General features: G+C 48.3%; 1 protein-coding gene across 27 annotated transcripts in view; it reads right to left on the bottom strand.

The window, feature by feature from the left end:
• Positions 1-1,482: 1,482 nt before the first annotated feature.
• Positions 1,483-21,436, bottom strand: part of KIF1B (kinesin family member 1B) — a 147,064-nt gene continuing 127,110 nt past the window's right edge. For 18 of the 27 annotated variants that reach the window (XM_040460772.1, XM_040460798.1, XM_040460813.1 and 15 more), the window contains 12 exons: positions 20,708-20,734; positions 17,462-17,576; positions 16,463-16,596; positions 15,196-15,257; positions 13,656-13,801; positions 13,230-13,469; positions 12,051-12,122; positions 9,660-9,781; positions 7,466-7,615; positions 6,923-7,115; positions 6,596-6,714; positions 1,483-5,953 (listed from right to left, as the gene is read on the bottom strand). In XM_040460772.1, the coding sequence (XP_040316706.1) occupies positions 5,911-5,953; positions 6,596-6,714; positions 6,923-7,115; positions 7,466-7,615; positions 9,660-9,781; positions 12,051-12,122; positions 13,230-13,469; positions 13,656-13,801; positions 15,196-15,257; positions 16,463-16,596; positions 17,462-17,576; positions 20,708-20,734 (1,423 nt within the window). In that variant the 3' untranslated portion in view covers positions 1,483-5,910. The remainder of the gene's footprint in view (positions 5,954-6,595; positions 6,715-6,922; positions 7,116-7,465; positions 7,616-9,659; positions 9,782-12,050; positions 12,123-13,229; positions 13,470-13,655; positions 13,802-15,195; positions 15,258-16,462; positions 16,597-17,461; positions 17,577-20,707; positions 20,735-21,436) is intronic. The other 9 variants (XM_040460795.1, XM_040460869.1, XM_040460879.1 and 6 more) reach the window with 1 other exon arrangement.

Genomic DNA, 21,436 nt, shown 5'->3' with positions numbered 1-21,436 from the left:
CAGCTGCACCGGACACGGTTCTGCAAACTTGTCCTTAACCTGGTCACCACGTGCTGCTCTCTCCCCGTGGCCGCTTCCCTCGTCTTGGCCGAATCGTCCTCTTCCCCGCCCCGGACTCCTCGTCGCGGTGCTCCGGGACCCAACCCTTGGTTCACAGGCCCCGCCACTCAGTCCCGGGTCTCCTGGCCTCTCGCCTTTCTCTGTCATCCTCACGCTGACAACCCCCAAGCGTACGTCTGCGGCCCCTCCTCTGCCCTGGACCCAACGGCCTCAGCGACTGGACAGTCAGGTGGGAACGTGGGCACCTCCAAGTGAACATGACCGAAGCCAGATCCTTAATTCGGCCCCGCCCCCCCTCCCCCCACCCCCGTTCTCGCAATCTTCTTCAGCTCAGGCAGTCGCCATGCCAGCTGGGCTCAGGCGCACGTCCCGAGTCACCTCAGCAAACCGTTAGGGTCTGGCCACATCACCCGCCTTCGCCGCTCCTACCTGGGTCCAGGCCGCCACCTCCCCCGGGGAGCACCGGGGTGACAATTTCCTATTCGGTCTCCCTTCCTCCACCGGCCCCCTAGTCGCACGCCACCCTGGCTGCTCCCCACTCAGCAGTTAGAATGGTCTTCTGGAAACAAAAAGGATCACGTGACTCCTCTCCCCCAGCCCTTCACCGGCTTCCTAGTTCACTCGCTGGGCCCTGGCTGCTTGCTGGTGCCGCGGGTTCAGGGTGCTCCCCCCCCTTAGCCCACACCAGCCTCCCTGCCGTCTTTGGAACCTACGGGGACACACCGCTGCCCCCAGGGCTCACACGTGTGTGTGTGTGTGTGTCCCCTCATTCAGGCGTCCGCTCCAGCGGCCTGTCAGCACAGGCCTTCTCTGACCACGTGGTCTGAAAGGACGCCTCCCTCTCACCCCTCCTCACCCTCCCTCAGCTGCCATTTGCTCTGTCACTGGGCGCTCGACGTTACGCATTCCACGCTCGTCACAAAGGTCCTTCCTCAAGGGTGCGGGCGCGCCAGGGCACGTTCTGTTTGCTTCTGAGTCATCACCTCCCACCACGGCATCACTGCCTTCCGCCTGAACGCTGCTTCTCCCCACCCTGTCTGTCTGTCCACGAACAACCAGCACAGGGGTCCCTGCTCGTGCTCTGCTCCCAACGGGAATTTGTTAAATTAAGCACACGGGGTGAACAATTCACTTTCTCCCTCTAGAAAAACCACACCGCCACCGCAGAATCATTGGTAGGTATACAAACAGGGGCTTCGGGAGAACCCAGACAACACTCGGGAGGAAGGCACTTTCAGGGAAACGGCACAAAAAAATAGCACCGGGCTCTCTAATAACCCTACTTTGAACGATCAGAAAAGAACGTGTTGGTCACACCATGGTAACTTTTGGCCTAGAAAGGTCAGATCTCTGCAAGTCCAGAAGAGAAATCTTAAGTAAATACCTTTCAAAGGATGCAAGAATAAATGCACGTCAGGAGCCTTCCGATGCACTGGTTGTACCTTTATTATTTTTACCTCGTTCACTAATAATTCCGTGATGCAAGGTTACCATACACAGTTAGATAATGTCTGCATTGCACATCTAAGGCTATACAGCAAAAGAACGAGAATTAGTACAAATACAAGAACTATATTTACATTCTGTATACTCAAGCTCCAAACATCAGATCATATTTACATAATAAAACATGAAAATGAAAATCTGAAATTAATAATGTACATTGTTGCTAATGTGCTCAACTCCTTACTGGGGAGAGATCAGTTTGCAAAGTCTTGGTTCAAAAAGGCCACGTATGCTCCATGGGTTCTGTTGCAGCGCACGAGGATGGCGAGGAGAGACCCCGATAGGTGGCGCCTTGCACGCGAGCGGGCCGATGGACTCCTCGGGTGAACAGATGCCAGAATGTGCAGCCTGAAAAAAGGGAACTCGGGACACACGGAGACGACACACAACAGCCAGGGTTTGGGAGGAGACCAACCTCAGCTCGGACCTTCTGAGCACAGCTTTTAACATGAAATTTGGATCAATTCTCATTCTTTCCATGAAATGATCACAAGCTTTCCTAAGGTTTCATGGGGTTCAAATACGACTTTCATAAATGGCCTTTTGAACAACAGCAGCAGATAATCTCTCAGCTGACATTTCAATTTGCTAAGGAAGCACAAATCAATACGTTCCTGCTACATACAGTAAAGGTCTGGCCACACACGTGGGTGTATCATCATTGGCCACAGTGGACAGCTGCAGTGTGTACGGGCCAGAGTCCTGTTTAAAATACATTCAGCAAACCTTCCACGAGCAGCAGCAGAATTAGTGTTTTCCTTTTAAGGAGCCGGTTAATAATCACATTTTAATAAGGGAACCCAAAGCACAAACGAAGGACCCGAGTCCAATAGACAAACGAGCGAGCCCTGATCCCGTCCTGGAGACCCGTGTGGAACACAGCACGAGGAAACGGAGAGTACCGATAGCTGCCACACCCTGGGTCATCCGCTCTTTTCCAGTCCAATGTGCAATTAATTACAGCACTATAAATATACATATACCTTACAAAATTAAATATCCCTGTAAATTAGAACAAGCAGCAGGCAACAAAGTCTTTGCTTTGGAATATGTGCCAGGAGAAGTCATTTTAATTTTAGAGCCTTAAAGACCTTGCACAATGATCTTACCTTATCCCTTCATCATAAAAGAGCTGAAAAAAGAAATCCATCAAAAACATGAGTAGTTGTTTTAAGTTCTACGCAGCTGGAGGGAAAAGAAAAGTAAAACAACAGTGGTCGTTTAGTGGGGGGTGGGGGGGTGGGTCGCTTCCCTTCCCCTCACAGTGAGCGCTCGAGCACCCACCGTAACGACGTGCTGGGATCTGGGCGCCCACCACCCAAGCTGCCAGCAGCGGCCCTTCCCCACGCCCCTGGCTGTGTGCACGGCTGGCTGGCCCTGCACGGCCTGGCCCGAGAGCTGGCTGACCCCCAGGCAGGCACAGAGGGGAGGAGGCTGTGGGTCCCAGCTTGGTGTGGGCTGTGAGGCCGAATTTTGCTTTGGCGGGAGAAAGGAGGGTGGGGAAGGAGGGGAGAGAGGATTACTTCTAACTGGAACTCCTTTCTCCTTAATTTGCATGAGAGCTTTTTCTTTCTGTTTTTGTTTTGGGTTTTTTTTTTTTTTTTTTTTTTTGGCTTGTTTAAAAGAATGCTTTAGGGAAAAAAAAACCCACAAAAGAAACCCCTTACTTAAAAGGTAGTTTCCTTAAATACTAATATTAATATCATCTTAAGTATCAACTTTCCTGCCACCGTGGCTTCAGCTAAAGCCTCGTAAGTAGTTCCTGCCATAAATGCTCTCTCAGCTTCACAGTAGGGATGGACCTACCCAAAAAGAGAACATTAATCCCGAAACTGTTGCAACTCCAGTCTGGAAATGGGCCGCTGGAAGAAGAGGGGCCACCAATAAGGGCTGTCCTCAGATGGAGGGAAGCACACCTGCCTGAGACCCTGCGGGCCTCACACGTCCTGCTCCTCAGGCGGCCCTCTTACCCGGGGCGTGTTATGAACGGTCCGGTCCTACCTGTCTTAATACCCGACACCTCCAAAGCAAAGACTTTCCAAGCCAGTTTTGTTTGAGTTAGAAGAAAAACCAAACGTCATTTCAGTCTGTCACGTGATTTTACTCTCCCTCAGCCCTCCCCACCTCCCTCTGTCACAGATCCAGGGCCCTCTGTCAGACTCTGTGACAAACAGCAGTGGCACCTGTGACTTCACTAAAAGCCATCTTCCAATTTCATCTTCATTTCCCTGCAACTGGATTTCATTCCAGTCCAGAGGCTGTCTCTAAGCACCGACAGGTCCTGGATTTGAGTATACACCAGAAGGGCATACCGTGCCCATTAGACGATGAAGGAACCTCTAACTACATTAAAAATCTCACACACCGCTTAGAAAACAAGTAACATCACAGTTAATGACCTATGTTTAAGGAGAGGAAAAAAGTTAAAAATCTACTGTAGAGTTTTTATTGATCACTTTGCAGCTAAGGTCACCGCCTGTGATTTCTATCCTTTCTTTTACGTTCACCACGATTCACTTTTCCTCCCCTTGGCCAGGCAATTGTACCGAAGCCAGGAGACCTGTTCTCAGAGACGAGCCCAACCGGGAAGTCAGAAGCAAGGGTCTGTGGCCGGCGTGCTGCCCGGCTCTGGTCCACAGCACCAACCGCGTGCCAGCCCCTGCCCCGTCCCGCCTGACGCAGACAGTCGGCCGGACCCCACAGAGTCGGCAACTTCACGGCTGGGGCCCTCAGTCTCCACAAGGTGGGAGAGGGCAGCTACTTTCCTGAGCGCCCGAGGGGTGGTCAGAGCTTTGTGCGAGGGAGGTAAAAAGGATGGTACGGAACACCCCAGGCCAACTGGCAAAGCAGCTGGAGTAACCCGGAGGCCGTCTCTTCCCCAGCTCGTTCCCAGAAAACGTGACTTTAACTGGCAGCTGAAAGAGAGAGAGTATCTATCTTCTTCCATGATGGCTTCTGGATGCAGACGACCCTGATCCGTCAGGGAAGGAGATGGGCAGCAGCGAGCTTCCTCCTCCCTCCTCCGGCAATACTTCCACATCCGACAAAGACGGCCAAGGAGGAGAGGCCAGGCGGACGCAGCAGCCAACCACTGGGGCCGTGGCTCAGGCGCACCTCCTCTCTGCCCCCGGATGTCCTCTTGTTTTGTTTTAGTGCTGGGAAGGGAGTGGTTTTAATCCTGGGATCCAGAAGGCAAAGCCTGCCATGTCTGCGTATTTATGATTACAGGGGGGAGAAGCATTACTGAAAGTATTTTCCACTTGACAAGGATCATTGAAAATGCCCAGGAGTCAGAGGGAGGCTTCGCGTCTACACTTGAAGTTACGCTTGTTCGATCAAAGGGAGCTACAAGGATCACAAGGTCACTGCTCGGCATCACCATACTTAGGATGGTAACAGTGACCCCCAGAAGGTGAGTCGCTCCCCCCTTGTGGATCATTGGTGTATGACGCTGCACTAATTCCAAACTGTACCACCAGCACTAATGCCAAGAAGAGAAATGAGAAATTCTGACAGAAAAACCGTTCACAGGAATCCTGCTCTGAGGAACTGCTCTCATCCTACCGTCCGTCCACCTTCATGAGCTGTTGCCAGATCCCACGGTCCTCTCAACCGTGCTGGCAATATCCTTGGCTTTTCCCTTCCCGCTGTTCCAGGCCCGCTACAAAGTCCTCCCTTCTCTCTTCCACTAAAAGAAAACCGCACAGCTACATTCTAACGAAGCTCCAATTTCAGAGAACACGCCTGTGCCATTTCCAAGCTCACTACAACCTTTTCCCTGAATGGAAAACGCAGGGATTAGCAACGGCAAAAGGAGAGGGAAGGGGAAAAGGTGAGTTTTTTCCTTTTAGGTTTAAAAAAATGCCAGATGTTTCCTCCCTTAGTCTCTGAAGCCACCCCCCAAAATTAAAGTGATTATCACAAATAGAGAAAAGAAAAAAAGGTATTATGTTGTCTTAAAAAACAGACCAAGATATCCAAAGACAGCAGTACAGACATCACAGGTGGTCATATGGGGACCCATCATACAAAAGGAAGCCAAAAGTCACGAAAAAATAATTTGGAGATTCACCGGAGCCCCTGTGGGTCGTTTGTGTTTGTTCGTTTGTTTTTCTCCCTTTTGTTAGGCCACGTGCTATTACCACGATTCTCAGCACAGGAAAAAAGAAGGATACGGAGCAACGGAGACGGGGACCAGTAGAGCGAGAAAGAGTGTTGACAGGAGGGAAAGCAGTTATGCCACAGGCTTACACACGAGAGGGGCCGTCAAGAATCACAGAGAGAAGTGAGGGGCAACACTGACTTTATCTCTCGAAGGCGAGTGAGGGCGCTCGGCAGAGTCACTTAGTACTTCGGTTCGCTCGGGCACCTGCGGGACAGTTTCGACCTACAGGGGACAGAGGGAAAGGAGGTTAGAAAGCTGGATGCAGACGACCTTCTACTCACAGGTCTCTTTCCTCTGCGGTTCCCTCCTTGAGCTTCTGCCCTCCCCTCCGGCAGCCAAGACCCAGGTCTCCAGACTCCCCGAATAAGCAGGCTAAGCTGTGGTCTTCCCCATTCTGGGGCCCCCGGACACACGCCCCAAACGAGCCCAGAGGCTTGATCACAGGGCGGAATTCTGGGACACCTTGAAGGTTCTCACCACCTTCCCTTGACTCAGTCCCACGGACCCCAGCTGCAGACCCCTTAAGAGCGAAAAGTCAAGGGGCGCCTGGCCGGCTCAGTGGGTGGAGCATGGGACTCTTGACCTCGGGGCTGTGAGTTCAAGCCCCACGCTAGGTGTAGAGATTATTAAAAAAAAATAAATCTTAAAAAAAAAGTCAAAGCAGGGCATTAACTGGGTACAGATGTGACCAGGTCCTCTTAGCCATTCAGGACACCAGGAGGCACCATCTTATAACTACACTCAACGTTGCCCTCCTTCCTCTATTTTCAACCTACTTTTGGGGAACAACACTTCCTTCTCAGTTTATATTGATGTCACTGGGGCCAAAAGCCAGGAGAAGAAGGAAACACGAGGACTTCTTACCGTATCGTGCCAGCAAGCAGTGGGTTAAAGGCATACAACCAGTCGTTCATGTCTTTGTCATTGAGAGCCTGTAGAAGGACCCCACGATGCTTCGTGCATACAGCAAAGATGTTAGGTGTCTGAAAGAGACATGGGTAAGTGGAAAAGTTACGATGGCTGCTGACAATGGGGACCACCCTGCCATATTCACAGGTGCCCAGCACTTCGTATTGAGGGTTCAGAGAGACCGGACACATAGGAGAGATGCCACAGCACACAACAGAGAGTTCGGAACTCAGCAGGGAAGGGCAGACGGTGGCAATAAAAAGCCAAGAGAGCAGGACTGACCTTCACCATGGCCTGCTGGTCCTCACTGTATTCCACCTGTGCTGTGGACAGGTTAATGATGCCACGCTCCACTGGGTCTTTGTCGCTGTTATAGATGAAGACATAAGGGCGACGGACCACGACGAAATGTTTAGCCCAGTTGCTATAAAGCGGTTCCTTGAAATGCAGGTATCCCTTCTTAGAGACCACTGAGCTAAAAAGGACAGTACAAGAGAGGTTAGTTTCTCACAAAAAGAAAGGAATCATGGCCTGAGGACCATGAAAATATGTCTCACCTGGACCTAGTCCCTATTATGAACAAAATAGGCAAAAGATCGCTTTGGCCTAGAATCTTCTCCGCTGAAGTAATACTGCAGAACAGCATAAAGCAGCACCATAGCAGATGCCTTGCAAGACACAGGTGAGCAGGATCCCAGCCCAGCTCTCTCCTCCCAGATTCCATTGGCATTAGACGGTAACATTCACCTCATGTACAAGAGCAGAGGGTAAATTACTGCTGATTTATTTCTTATACGTGGCATCCCTGGGCAATACAGTACTCACCCTGGTCTAATTTCTTCAATATCTGGAACAAGATTGAGAAATTCATTTTTTCCTGCACGGGCCAAATAGGGCGTTTCCACAGTTGGGACAATCTGAAACTGTTCAAATTCTGGGCAGGGACTAGAGGCCCGGGAATTGGCTTCTGGGGTCCTTTAAAAGAGAGAGGGGTTAGGGGTAACAAGGAGCTTCAGCAAGGTCAATCCATAATGTGCACAACCCCCTCACCAGGAGGAACAAGACCTCCCTCAACAGCAGGGGCCTTGCAAACATCGGTTCCAGAGAGCTCGGCTGACAAGACAAGCTGCTGTTAGGAAGTTAATTCCAAATTCAACTGGGGTCATCCTTCAGAAGCTACGAAAGCCACCACCAAAGCACACAGTCCCTCTTCCTACTCCGAAGCCCTCTGAACAGAAGCCTCTTGGGCATGAACTCCATTCCCTTACATGTTTCTATTTAGTCCCAAGGTCACAACTAGGGCAGTGGTCCTCAAAGTGCAGTCCCTGACAGGCGGCATCAACCTCACCTGGGAACTTGGTAGAAATTCAGTCTCGGGGTTCTGAGCCAGATGTACAGAATCAGAAATGCTGGGTTGGAGTTCAGCCACCTGCACTTTAACAAGCCTCCCCAGTGATGCTGACGTGCACTGACGTCTGCGAACCGCTGCTCTAAGGGGCTGGCAGAGAGCACGCAAGCGGGAAGAAAGACCCGGCAGAGCAGAGCTGCAGCGCCGAGCTGGCCCGGTCCAGGACAGTTACGGGAGGACTTCCTGTGCTCTGCACTGTGACTTGTCATCGCAGAGCAGCCTAGCCTAATGACGTGTATTCCACCAATTCTAAAATTTCTGAACACTTCACCACTTCTCGAGTCGGGATGCACCTTACAGCTGACGACGGGTCACATTTTAGGTAGCAGTGCTTTTTCTCTCTCAGTGGCATGTAAAATAATGTGTTATAGTTGATGACATCCTCAATTTAATTAAATTGCCTGGTTGTGTTACTTTCTCTGCCACGGTCAACTGTGGCAGTGCTGGTGTGGCAGGACAGGCAGCTGGACGGTACCAGGAGGGCTCTCTGACAGGTGAGCACAGTGAATGGAGACGGGCATAGGAGTTTGATGGTGAGTTGCAAACAAGTGATTACAGTGATGATTCACAGAATCTAGACTACATTTGTCTCTATTGTTGTTGTCAACACGTTTCACTGTGTCATCAAAATACTTTTTCCAAAGTAGTTTCAAACTGCTTTCCCCACGATGAGGCTTCCTCTGTCGGACAAGATTCGGGAGCCTGGCAAGGGTGGGCATGGAAGGCCAAAATGAGCAGAGAGGGATTCAGAAGAGGAACCAAAGGTTTTTGTGCAGAAAGCTGCCGGGGCCTGATGTGAGAAGGAGCAGGAGCGTCTCCCCAGGACTGGGATATCCAGAAAAGGCTCCCACATCCTTCTGAGTACTGCCGAGAGGGATGGTCCTGCCCTCAGCTGAGCACCACTGAGCTCTAGGAAGGCTGGAACTTCCCCTGGTTCTTAAATTAGCTTCTCTCAGTGAAGTCTGGATACTTGCTTTTTATTTATTTATTTTTTAGGTTTATATTTATTTATTTTTAGTAGTCTCTACTACCAACGTGGAGCTCAAACTCACGACCCCGAGATCAAGAGTTATATCCTCCACCAACTGAGCCAGCCAGGCACCCCCTTCATTTTTTTTATCAAAAAAAATTTTTTTAAACGTTTAGATACTTATTTTCTAAATGTTTAATTATTCTCTCTGCAGGGGCAGAGAGAGGAGGAGACACAGAATCTGAAACAGGCTCCAGGATCTGAGTTGTCAGCACAGAGCCTGATGCGGGCCTCGAACCCATGAACTGCGACATCATGACCTGAGCCGAAGTCGGATATGCAACTGACTGAGCCACCCAGGCGCCCCTAAAAAAATTTTTTTTAATGTTTATTTATTTTTGAGAGAGGAGAGAGTGGGAGAGAGAGAGAGAGACAGAGTGTGAATAGGGTAGGGCCAGGGAGAGAGGGAGACACAGAATCTGAAGCAGGCTCTAGGCTCTGAGCTGTCAGCACAGAGCCGCATGCGGGGCTCGAACTCATGAGCTGTGAGATCATGACCTGAGCCCAAGTCAGATACTTAATCAACCGAGCCACCCAGGAACCCCTTATTTATTTTTTTAAAAGCAAACGAGGGTACTTACTTCTGCTCCTGAGAGTTGCTCCGAGCTTCTACCAGAGAAGGGCAGGTGGAGGAGGGAGTGAGGGTGGCGCTGCTGAAGCTGGACACGGACGGATCCCGTCCGATGGGAGAGACATCAGACAGCTGGAGGCAAACACAAGACAGCGAGTGAGATTCCGCTGGGAAAACAGAACGCCCCTGCAGCGAGGAGCTGTGGTATAGATATGTATATATGTATGGATTTTTTTTAAGACTTACAAATACGGTATGGCCTGAGTGTCATAACAGGAATCATTTACAAAAGAGGCAAGGCTGGCTTTTTATTTCGTGACTGTCCTCCTGCATTCAGTAAATGACCCCGTCTCTGGGAGCCCAGCACTTAGAACAACAGGCACTATTCTAAGAATATGGCAGAGGCCCCGCCCTGCTGGCGCTTCCATTCTAAGTGGAGAAGGCAGACAACAAACAAATCCACGAACACTCTGAGAAGTGTCAGGTAGTCCTAGGATCCAGTGGTTCTACTACTGACTATTTACCCAAGGAAAATGAAAACACTAATTCAAAAAGATATATGCACGCCTCTGCTCACTGTAGCATTATCTACACTAGCCAAGATATGGAAGCAACTCAAGTGTCTGTCAGTAGATGAACGGGTAAAGAAGACATTGTACGTATACACAATGCAGTATATACACAATGCACTCTATAAAAATGAACGACATCTTGCCATTTGTGACAAGATGGATGGACCTGGAGGGTACTATGCTAAGGGAAATACGACAGAGAAAGACAAATACCATGTAATTTGACTTATATGTGGACCTAAAAAACAAAAAACAAAACAAACGGACTCTTAAATACAGAGAACAAAATGGGGGGAGGTGGGTGAGGGGACAGGTGAAACAGATGACGGGGATTAAGAGGTACAGGCTTCCAGTTATACAATAAATAAGGGTGCCTGGGTGGCTCAGTCGGTTGAGCATCCAACTTCGGCTCAGGTCATGATCCTGAGGTTCACAGGTTGGGACCCCACATCGGGCTCTGTGCTGACAGCTCAGAGCCTGGAACCTGCTTCGGATTTTTTGTCTCCCTCTCTCTCTGCCCCTCCCCAGGGCGCACACTCTCTGTCTCTCTCTCTCAAAAATAAATAAACATTAAAAAAATAAACAAACAGGGGCGCCTGGGTGGCTTAGTTGGTTAAGCATGCAACTTCAGTTCAGGTCATGATGTCAGGGTTCATGGATTCGAGCCCTGCGTCGGGCTCTGTGCTGATGGCTCAGAGCCTGGAGGCTGCTTTGGATTCTGTGTTTCCCTCTCTGTGTCCCCTCCCCTGCTTGCACTCTGCCTCTCTCTTAAAAAATTGAGATTAAAAAAAATTTTTTAATTTTTATTTTTTAATGTTTTTATTTATTTTTGAGACAGAGAGAGACAGAGCATGAGCAGGGGAGGGGCAGAGAGAGGGAGACACAGAATCTGAAGCAGGCTCTAGGCTCTGAGCTGTCAGCACAGAGCCCGATGTGGGGCTCGAACTCACGGCCTGTGAGATCATGACCTGAGCTGAAGCGGGACGCTTAACCGACTGAGCCACCCAGGCGCCCCCCCCAAATTTTTTTTTAATAAGTAAAATAAATAAGTCACAGAGATGACAAGTACAGCACAGAGAATACAGTCAATGATGCCGTAATGATATCCTATAGTGACAGATGGGGATTATACTTATTATAATCATGGTGAGCACTGAGTGATGACAGAATTATTCAATCACTAAGTTGTACACCTGAAGCTAATATAACACTGTATGTCGATTGTACTTCAATAAAGAAAATGTCAGATAGCGGTAAGTGCTACAGCAAAAAATAAACCAAGGAAAGAGGTCAGAAAGTTTCGGGAGCTGTTGGCTTTACATAGGGTGGTTAAGGAGTCGATACCTGAGCGGAAAGATGAAAAAGATAAAGGAGCCTATCATGGGAACAGGAAGAAGACTATTCCAAGGGAAGGGACAGCGAGGGTGTAAAGATCTGCTATAGGCAGAAATGAAGCTGGCATGTCTAAGGAACAGCAAAAAAGGTCAAAGTAACTAGAACAGAGTGGATGCTGGAGAGGCTCTTTAAAGTGTTCACCTCACTCTTCGTCAAAAGCAACATTATGCCGCCAAGAACCTCAGGACCTCTAGTGTCCTGTCTTGCAGTGACGTACCAGCCCCTATAGGATCTTCCCTGAGGGATTTGGGGAAAAGCCAAAACGTTTCCCATCTGATGAACACCCTAAGAGACACCGGGGAGGGCTCGTATCTTCAAAAGTCAGTGTTCTGACTCTAAAAAATGAAGATATGTCCTACATCCTCAAACACGATGCTACCCCCATCTGAAGGCACCTGAAAGCAGGGAGACCCGGAGAGGAGATCTGAGCTCACCTTGCAGTCACTGATGCTGCCATGCAGCTGGCTGAATTCGCGGTTGAAAGTGTGCGTGAGAAGTTGCAGGCACTGGGGACAGAAAGGCACGTGTAAGTTCAGTGGTTAAATGAAGCCCTGGATGCAAGGCAGGAAGAGAAAATAACAGGCCTAAGACACACAGTGGGGCTCAGGTGCTGACCAAACAGCTCCAGAAATTACATACGGATACAGCGAGGGAAGCCTGGCATACGTCTAACAAAGGCAAATTCAGTGGATTAAAAAAGCCATTCTCAGGACCACAAAAATGAATGGCTGCCACCACCACAGTCTGGAGCATCAGCTCCCCTTCCGACTTGTCCCCGTACTAGAAGGCGTGGAGACCTCTGGATGGAAGTATTTTCTTAAGCCAACTAGAAGGCCATTCGGTTATTGACACCCCCCCACCCCGGCCCCCACCCTTTCTCCATTCCACTGTTGGCCAGTTGCCCAGGCTCCATATGCCTGGGAGTCATCCTCGACGACCCCTCTGCCCTCTCCCACCCCACCCAGGCGACAAGGGGGGGGGGGCTGATTCCACCTCCCCGGCGTCTCTTCCGTGACTGCTCTTCCTCCTCACCCTGTGGCCTCTGGCCTCAGCTGAGACCCGCACCGTCTCTATCTGGATCACCGTGCTAACGAGCTCTTTGTGCCTCTAGTCTCTTGTCACCACAAACCCACCTTCTTTATTGCTGCCACGGGAGTCTTCCTAAAACATGAATACCTGCTTAAAATATTTCCGCATCACCCCAGGACCCTCTAAACTCTATTCCAGTCCACAGGCCCTGCCAGGTCTGGCCCTGTCCCATGTCTCCGACTCCATCTCCCGCCTCTGCCCACATCGCCCGCATGATTCCCCAGCGCTGACGGTACAGCACCCGAGGCTCCCTCTGGCGCAGACTTTCAAGGTCAGCTCACCGGCGCCAGCCCGCGGAGGCCCCTCCTCTGGCTGCCCCAGGTTCCAGACACGCACCTCTATCACATACTTGTCACCCGGTTCCCTGGGAGCTCAGTACGGGTAGAAACCGAGTCTTATTCTACCTTCCCAGCTGGCACAGGCCTCGAAACAGAGGCCCTCAAAGGTGGTGGAAAATGAAAACTCCAGCTGGCTCACGGGGCCTCACGGGGGAAAATGCTCCGCAGAGAGAAAGGGAGTCATACCTTGGTAGCCAGTTCCTTCTCTCGATCCACCAGGCTTTCGATGTCCGTGGAGTCGTAGCCGCTGCTCTCGCTGGGGGTGATGGCGCTTTCAAAGGTGGTGGTAGAGATCTGAGAGGAGATGCTGGTGGAGGTGCTGAGGGTCCCACTGCTGAGGCTGGGGGACAGTGAGTCACTCAGGGATTTGGGGATGCTGTCACCAAGTCTCTCGCGCAGCAGCAGGAAGTGGCGAGTTTTCTCCACCTAAGAAGATCAACACAGTGGCCTCAGCGAACGCAAAGCTCATTAAGATCTTCATAGGCGAAATATCGTGCCTCTACCACGATCGAAAGCTGAAAAGCCAGGATCATGTAGAGAAGGTGAGCATGTGACCCACACTTTGGGAGTTGTGCCCAAGAGTTCATCTGAGCAGCTCCTGCCCTCGGATACCTCGTGAAGGAGCTCCAGCTTCTCCAACTCCCACTGGTGCTCAAGGATGAGGCTGTCCCCGCGGGGCCGCCAGCCTGCTAAGTTCTCTTCTCCCCGCACATAGGCCACTGACGTATCCAAGATTTTTCTTCTCCTTCTCTGCATGCCTGGGGCAAGAGGACAAAGTCTTTTATTCAGAGAAAAATCTGATTCCATTTTTAGCTCCAAACACACTAATAACTCATATACATGGCAAACTAAGACACTTAGTCAAGATACCTGGGATTTTATTAATAATAATTCACCCCTTTTCCCCAAAGCAATTCTCTGAACCTCTTTTAAAACTGAGTTTTATATTCTTCAATAATCAGGGCGACTGTAACACAACCTGAGAAAATGCCCAAGTTGTTATGTTACATGAAAATACAGAAAGATCAAATTGTACCCTATGGTTCCAAATACATCCATACGAAGAAAGTAGGAAAGGACCATCCCCGTACTCCCCCCACACACCCCACATTCAGGAGCTCAGTTAGGATGGCAGATGGCAGATGGCTTCAGCCCCATCATTTCCCATTAATTTCTAAAAATATACTGTTCTTACATATCGAAGATACAAACTTACGTTACTTAAAAAAATTTCTCAAGGAAATATCTGGACACCGTCAATAGCTACTATTGGGACTTGGATTCACGCTCAAAGTCTTTTTTTAATCTACATCTTAACTGTGGGCCCTGACCTTTTCCCGTATATGTTCTCTAAAATGATTCAAGCTCACCTTAATCAAATGTTATTTATTTGTTTATTTTTAAGTGTACTTATTTATTTTGAGACAGAGACAGTGTGAGTGCGGGAGGGGCAGACAGACAGGGAGGGAGAGAGAAAGAGAATCCCAAGCAGGCTCCGTGCTGCCAATGCAGAGCCCGATGTGGGGCTCAAACTCACGAGACTGAGAGATCATGACCTGAGCCGAAATCAAGAGTCAGATGCTTAACCGACGGAGCCATCAGGCGCCCTCAAATGTTTTTTAAAACCACTGATTTTTGTCCATGTTCCGGTTTATAAATCTAGAAATGCAAAGGGCTGCTTAAGGCCACCAAGCCAGAGAGAGAAGTAATGGCAGCCCAGAGAGACATCCGAAAGGGCACCGAACAAGTTCAACTTAATAATTTGTCTTCCTAGGGCACAGGAAGTTCAAGTTCTAGCTTGACAACACCTGTAAGGTGACACTGCCAAGTTACCTTTGGGGCTAACGTGGAGAGGGAAACGGTTATGAGGTCTGGAAAGCTAAATTCATTCTCACACACTCAAAGTTTTTATAATATGCAACAACCTCCTAACATTTTGTTCAGTACAGTTTTTGTAACTGTTCTGCAGGTCATAAACCAAACAGTGTTGTTGCTCAGAAAAAGGTAACTCCCACCACCACCAAAAAACTGGCTTATAAAATATACTTGGTTTCTACAAAATTTTCCTAATCGTGTAGGTTAGATTTTTGACATAAAATACTCCAAACACAGGCAAAGATAACCATCACCTCCCTGACCCACAAGGGCTTACCTGGACTGCCCGTGTCTGCCATTTTGCATAGACTGAGTTCATAAATTCCAGTGACACGATTGCTATTTGAATTAAAACAAACACTTGTTTAACTTCTCATGGCACAAAAACAGGAAAATCTCAATTCTCTCTACTTAACACACTGTCTCCTCTGGAGGGACTGCAGCCCACCCTTAAATATAATTACAGACATTTCTCACTTCTTTTTTTATTCTGAACTTAAGAAGTATACTTTTTCCTAGGAGGAGTTTGTTTTCATGCAATCTTTTGAATTACTTCAAAGGATGAGTAAAATTGAATGATGAACCCAAAAGTTTATAATACAAAGATAAAAGTTAAAAATCTGTGTTTTCTTTTTTTTTTAATTTTGTTTAATGTTTATTTATTTTTGAGACAGAGACAGAGCGTGAGCAGGGGAGGAGCAGAGAGAGAGGGAGACAGAATCCAAAACAGGTTCCAGGCTCTGAACTGTCAGCGCAGAGCCCGATGCGGGGCTCGAACTCACAAACCGCGAGATCGTGACCTGAGCCGAAGTCGGACGTTTAACCGACCGAGCCACCCAGGCATCCCAAAAATCTGTTTCCTTACCACGAGAGACAAGACAGGGGCAGAGGAAGGTCTGACCAGAATGAAATGATAAACATCAACTTTGGGGGCATGTCATGAGGAAGGTTACTGAACCCTCCACTGTGTTAGTAACGCATATTTATTTTGAGAGAGAACGTGTGTGCACACATGCGTGGAGGAGGAGCAGAGAGAAGAATCCCACGCAGGCTCCACACGCTGTCAGCAGAGCCTGACGCAGGGCTTGATCTCTCAAACCTCAAAATCACGACCTGAGCTGAAATCAAGAGTCAGACGCTTAACCAACTGAACCACCCAGGCGCCCCGGTAACATGTATTTTTTAAGCTGAGTGGTGACACACAAACATTCCCTGTATTCGTCTTGGCGGATTTCTACAGATCTTAAATATGAATAAGTCTTTAGAAGAAGAACGTCCCAACGGTAATCAGTTAGAAATAATGACATCTGAAAGAACACTTAGTCCCTGAAAAACTGCTGAGTGTTCACAATGTAATAGTCTTCCTTCCTTCATAAGCTCGTCCATCCATCAGTATTCCATTAAATGCCAACATTTAAAAGTTACTGCCCTTCAGGCATCCGGTTGTAAGCTAAGCCCGCAGCAGCAAGCCAGGCACACTGCGGGCTCTGCTGACCCTGCAGTGGGCAGACCAAATGGAAACTAAACTTGTCTCAGAAACTTACGAGTCCGGTGACTTCGAGTAGCCGCTGCCAAAGAGGCTGCGCAGAGAGCGTGGCGGCGAGATCTTGGCGTCCCGGGAGTAGAAGACCATGCACACATCTTTGGTGATGACCGCCGGCTGGATGCAATGATCCAGCTGAAAGCAGAGAGGGGTGGGCCCCGATGAAACCCAGACGGGGCACTGTGGCAGGAGTCTGTGCGCCGCCACAGTTGGAGAGCTGGTCCCAGATGGGGGGCGGGGAGATTTCAGCTCTGCCAGTCGCTTCACCAGCAACTCGGCAGACGATACGTGCAAGAGTAGGCGGTGGTCCTCGCAGCTGCTTTGCTTTTCTGAACTATTTTTAAAAGTTTTTTCTGTAGTAATGGTTACTATTTATTGTTTCTTATGTGCCAATCACTGTCCTCAATGCTTATATGTGATCTCTCAACACCTTTCTGGGTAAATGCCATTATGTTTACCCTTGTTTAAGAAACGAGGGAACTGAGGCAGAGAGAGACGAAGTCCCTGTGTAAGGACATGCTGGCAGTAAGCGGCAGCACAGGGACCTGCGCTCAGTTGGGCGGGTTCCAGGGTCTGTGCTGTTAACCACGACCGGGCTCTGCCCACAACTGCAGAAACACGAGGCAAAGTTTTCTTAAACTCATACATTCTTTGAAGAATGGTGATTAAGCCACTAAAACTGAAGCTATAGTAGAAATCATAGGGCTTTTTTATTTTAAAGTTTATTACTATTTTTTTGAGTCATCTCTAACACCCAAAATGGGGCTCGAACTCACGACCGACCCCAAGATCGGGAGTCGCAACCTCTTCTGAGCCAGCCGAACACCCCGTCATATAACTTTTCGATTAAACAGAGACTAGGAACAGAATCTCCTACAACCAGAACGGCAGCAAACGGTTGACAAAAATCTGTCAAATCATTCCTCTTCATCTCCCATGGTCATCTGCCCACTGCTCAGGGCTGGCCATTTGTGGCCATTCAAGTTCAGAGTCTCCTCACCTCTAGGTATGCTGACAAGGTCATGTAGATCTTTTCCCCATAGGGTGTCACTCGGTTCAGAAGGAGAGAGTTATGGAGGGAGCTGTCCCACACGGCCTCGAAACGGTAGAAGGTCCTAAGGTCAGAAAGGCAAGAGGCAATTACCCAAAGAAGTGAAGTCACCTTAGTCGAGGTACTGTCACTGTCAGTAACACTACCGACACCCACAAACACCTGCAATATATCGAAATCTAACAACACAGTGGAGGCTTTATCCCCTCGGAGGAAGAGGTAGGCCCCCCGTCTCTCACCCCACCCACTACCCAGGAGCACTCAGCTATGTCTCCCCCCCCCCCACCCCACAAGCCTGCTTTTCTGCCTATAAACATAAAAATAGAGCAATCGAAGAGATCAGGATGAAAAGGGTAAGTGGGTACAGACAGAAACTAAAGGAAGAAAGCCAAAAGGAGCTCCTCCATCAGTCAACAAAGAGAGCAGGAAACAAATCCTCAGTAGCTTGTAAACCTGTCTTCACATCACAGTCTGGTCTGGAGCCTCAGAAATGTCACAAACATACCTGAGAAGATTGATGGAGGAAACAGGCAGGATAATTTAAGTACTGGGAGTCTTATTTTAAATTAAAAAACAAGTGGTTATCCTTAGCTGATGTTTCAGAAAAAGAATAATTTTAAAGTAGAGCTGGCTGGGGCGCCTGGGTGGCGCAGTCGGTTAAGCGTCCGACTTCAGCCAGGTCACGATCTCGCACTCCGTGAGTTCGAGCCCCGCGTCGGGCTCTGGGCTGACCGCTCAGAGCCTGGAGCCTGCTTCTGATTCTGTGTCTCCCTCTCTCTCTGCCCCTCCCTCGTTCATGCTCTGTCTCTCTGTCCCAAAAATAAATAAACGTTGAAAAAAAAAAATTTAAAAAAAAAAAAAAAAAAGAAAAAAAAATAAAGTAGAGCTGGCTAACTACTATTTGTTACTTTTCAAAAAAAAAAAAATCCACATGAAAACCAATCTTACATTTAAATAACAACTAGAAGCTTGATTTAATGAGTACTTATAAACTTTTTAAAGTTGTTCTCGTATCTTCTTTGTAAAACCCCACAGGGCTGACCTGGCCTGACATCGGTTCTGCCCATTCTGCAGTCTCATCTGAAGCCCTGTGCTGAGTTACAGACCAGCCCCCGACTGCCTGCAGTCCCCCCGCAGGGCCCACGCAGGCTCCGCAACAGGTGTCTACCTCTGACAGTGCATGTTCCATCACCACTGGCTCTCACCCGACTCAGCTGGCAAGCGTTTGTGCACACTCTGCTTCCTGCCCAATACACTCCTCCTAACTCCTTCCCAAATGGTAACCTTGCTATTGCTGTCTTTTCTAGATTTCCTGTGACAAATAACTGGCGTATTTTCTCTCTAAACACATGCCCGTGCTTCCTTCTCCTGAAACTGTCGAGAGAAAACAATTCACTTCTAAAAGAACTCCCTAGCCACACCTCATCCTCCACGTGTCAGACTAGGGAGCTCTTCTAGAAGCCTGACCAGTTCATTTTGTAGCTGCTTCCACATCGAAGTCTTCTGCAAGTACCTGCCACTCTCTCAAACGCCTAGCTTTTGATGCAGTGTGGATGGGTCAAGAAAATACAAAGACACCAAAGGAACAAAGAAACATTTAACAAGACAGAGACAGGTAAAGCAACCAAGGGTCTCAAAAAGCAACCACAAAGGATGGCGGAAGTCTTCCTGGGCTCCTGGGCTCAGCAGAGAACACTTCATGCATCCACAGCGCCCTGTTTCAATCAAATAGTTCATTTTGGTTTAAAACACATTCTAATCCTGGGTGGTGATAAGCACTACTTGGGCAGAAGCTCTCTGAGAGCTCTGTCACCTGAGACTCTGCTTTTATTGTGTCCCTGTGTGTGTCGAGGTACCTGGATTGGGGCCTACCTGTCACACCACAAGATCTGGACACACCTGTGCTGAAGTGGAATGAACCCCCTTCTTAGAGCGAGGGTATCTATTACTCTGGAGAAGCCGGACAGAAGTCCCTGTCCCTCCTGCCTGTAATCTCTGACCCGTTAAATTTTCACACCGTGACTTAGCACCTCCCAGTGCCAATATTTAGGGTTCACGGCTCTCTTTCAACAGAGGCAAATGTTTTGAATTTGTCAAAGAAAAGCCTCTTCATTTCTGTTTTCAGGTTGGGTTTTCACTTAACCTAAGGAGGAAATTTCAGTGGTAGAACCTTGGCTAACAAAAAGGAATTTTTGACTCCAGTAAAATCTTCCTGCATTTGCAGGGGAGGGGATTTTTTTGTTTTGTTTGGCACTTGGGGGTGCTGCAGCACATTCTTTTGGAATACCCACTGAAGATGGCAATCCTTCAGAGATGGTTGTTAAGAAAAAGACTGGTGAGAAATGTCAACTGAATCAAGCTAGCAAGAGAATTTAGAATTAGAAACAGGGCTGAGTCCTGAGACATGTTTCCCTGTATGGCTCCTATGGTGGTTAAGAAATAATCCCAAATGGATTTCTCGAGATGTTCTGAACAATGGCAGTGTGTGTGTGTGTGTGTGTGTGTGTGTGTGTGTATCTTTAAAAACCAAACAGACATTTTAGGCTATGTTGTCATGCATCACTTCCTTAATTTTTCTTCCCTAAATCAGATGAAGAGAGATGGGCAAAGACTTCCTTCACTATTGAACCAGGACTTTTTTCTACTGCAAAAGAAGAAAATAGATAAGACAAGCAGTCCTGACAGAGAAAGAGAAATGTTTAAAAATAAACAGCCTATTTTTCACAGACTCAGCTGCCCAAATAGCTAAACTGGTCTCTTCTACGGCACAGGACAAAACAAAGAAAACAGTGAGTAATTATGCAAAGCTACAGAGCAACAAACCTTTCAAGCTGCTGACAGAGACAGGACAGACAAAGAACAGAAAACCCAGCCCGAGATTCCACCAAAGGAGGGGAGTAACGCTCTAATCGGTAATGCAGCAGAGGAAAACCCGAAGGCGCACAAGAATTACATGGACAGGTCTAGTAAATGGAATGAGAGAATACGAACTCTGCCAATCATTTAAGAAGCTGTGTGTGAAACTATACACATCAGGAAAACCCAGGGAACAAAGGGTGCCGGAGAAGGTGTTGCTCTATCCTAGGTCTGCACGGGGAAAAACTACTAAATTAAAATAGTAGTCCAAGCAACGTAAGACATAAAGCATTCTGATAGACTAGAATCTTTATGTGCAAAAAAGCAAACAGAAAATACCTAGGAATGTCCTTATCAAGAAAGAGCCTGCAAAAACACAGAAAAGGCTTTTGTTAGTGCAGCAGTGGAACAAAAAAGGAAAGAGGAGAGGAAAGCAAAAGCGAAAAAAAAAAAATACATAAGACACATCTGCTGTTAAGCAAAGTAAATTCAAGTGGACAATTGACACAGAACTCCATGGGGCACAATTTGATAGACAGCTTACAGTGACACGGGTCCCTCTCTCCCAAAACATTTAATTAAGGAAAATGCTGGGCACAGAAGGGAATGTGGAGACCACCTCTATTAACACCCCCTCTCTGCAGATGACTCGGTACTGGAAGGGGTAGGAAGTTGCTGCAGAGTTAAGGGAAAACCAAAGCGATTCGGTAACACAGATGCGGGACTGGAAAGAAAAGCTGCAGTGGCCCCTGTTGGTCACACGCCACCATCAATACCCAGAGGTGCTCTCTCCTAGACACACGTGCACCACACACTCACACTGGAGTTCAAGTTCACCTTTAAACATTAAACCTTAGGCGAAAAGAACAAAAGCTCTTAACCAAATTCCATTTAGCAACTTGCCCAATTAGCTTAGGCTCTCCGTATTCCTAAAATGGAAAGATGGATGTCCATCACGCGCTACACACCCTAAACTAGATGGGTATCTCATCCACCCAGACAGTCTGCTCCCCAGAACTGAGTGGTGTGCTTATCAAGTGTCAATAGTGCCTGGTCTTGACCCTGTTT

This window comes from Herpailurus yagouaroundi, unplaced genomic scaffold, assembly GCF_014898765.1.
Source record: "Herpailurus yagouaroundi ecotype Mexico unplaced genomic scaffold, PumYag 77, whole genome shotgun sequence".
Classification (NCBI taxonomy): domain Eukaryota; kingdom Metazoa; phylum Chordata; class Mammalia; order Carnivora; family Felidae; genus Herpailurus; species Herpailurus yagouaroundi.
This window is presented reverse-complemented; position numbering and strand designations above follow the sequence as displayed.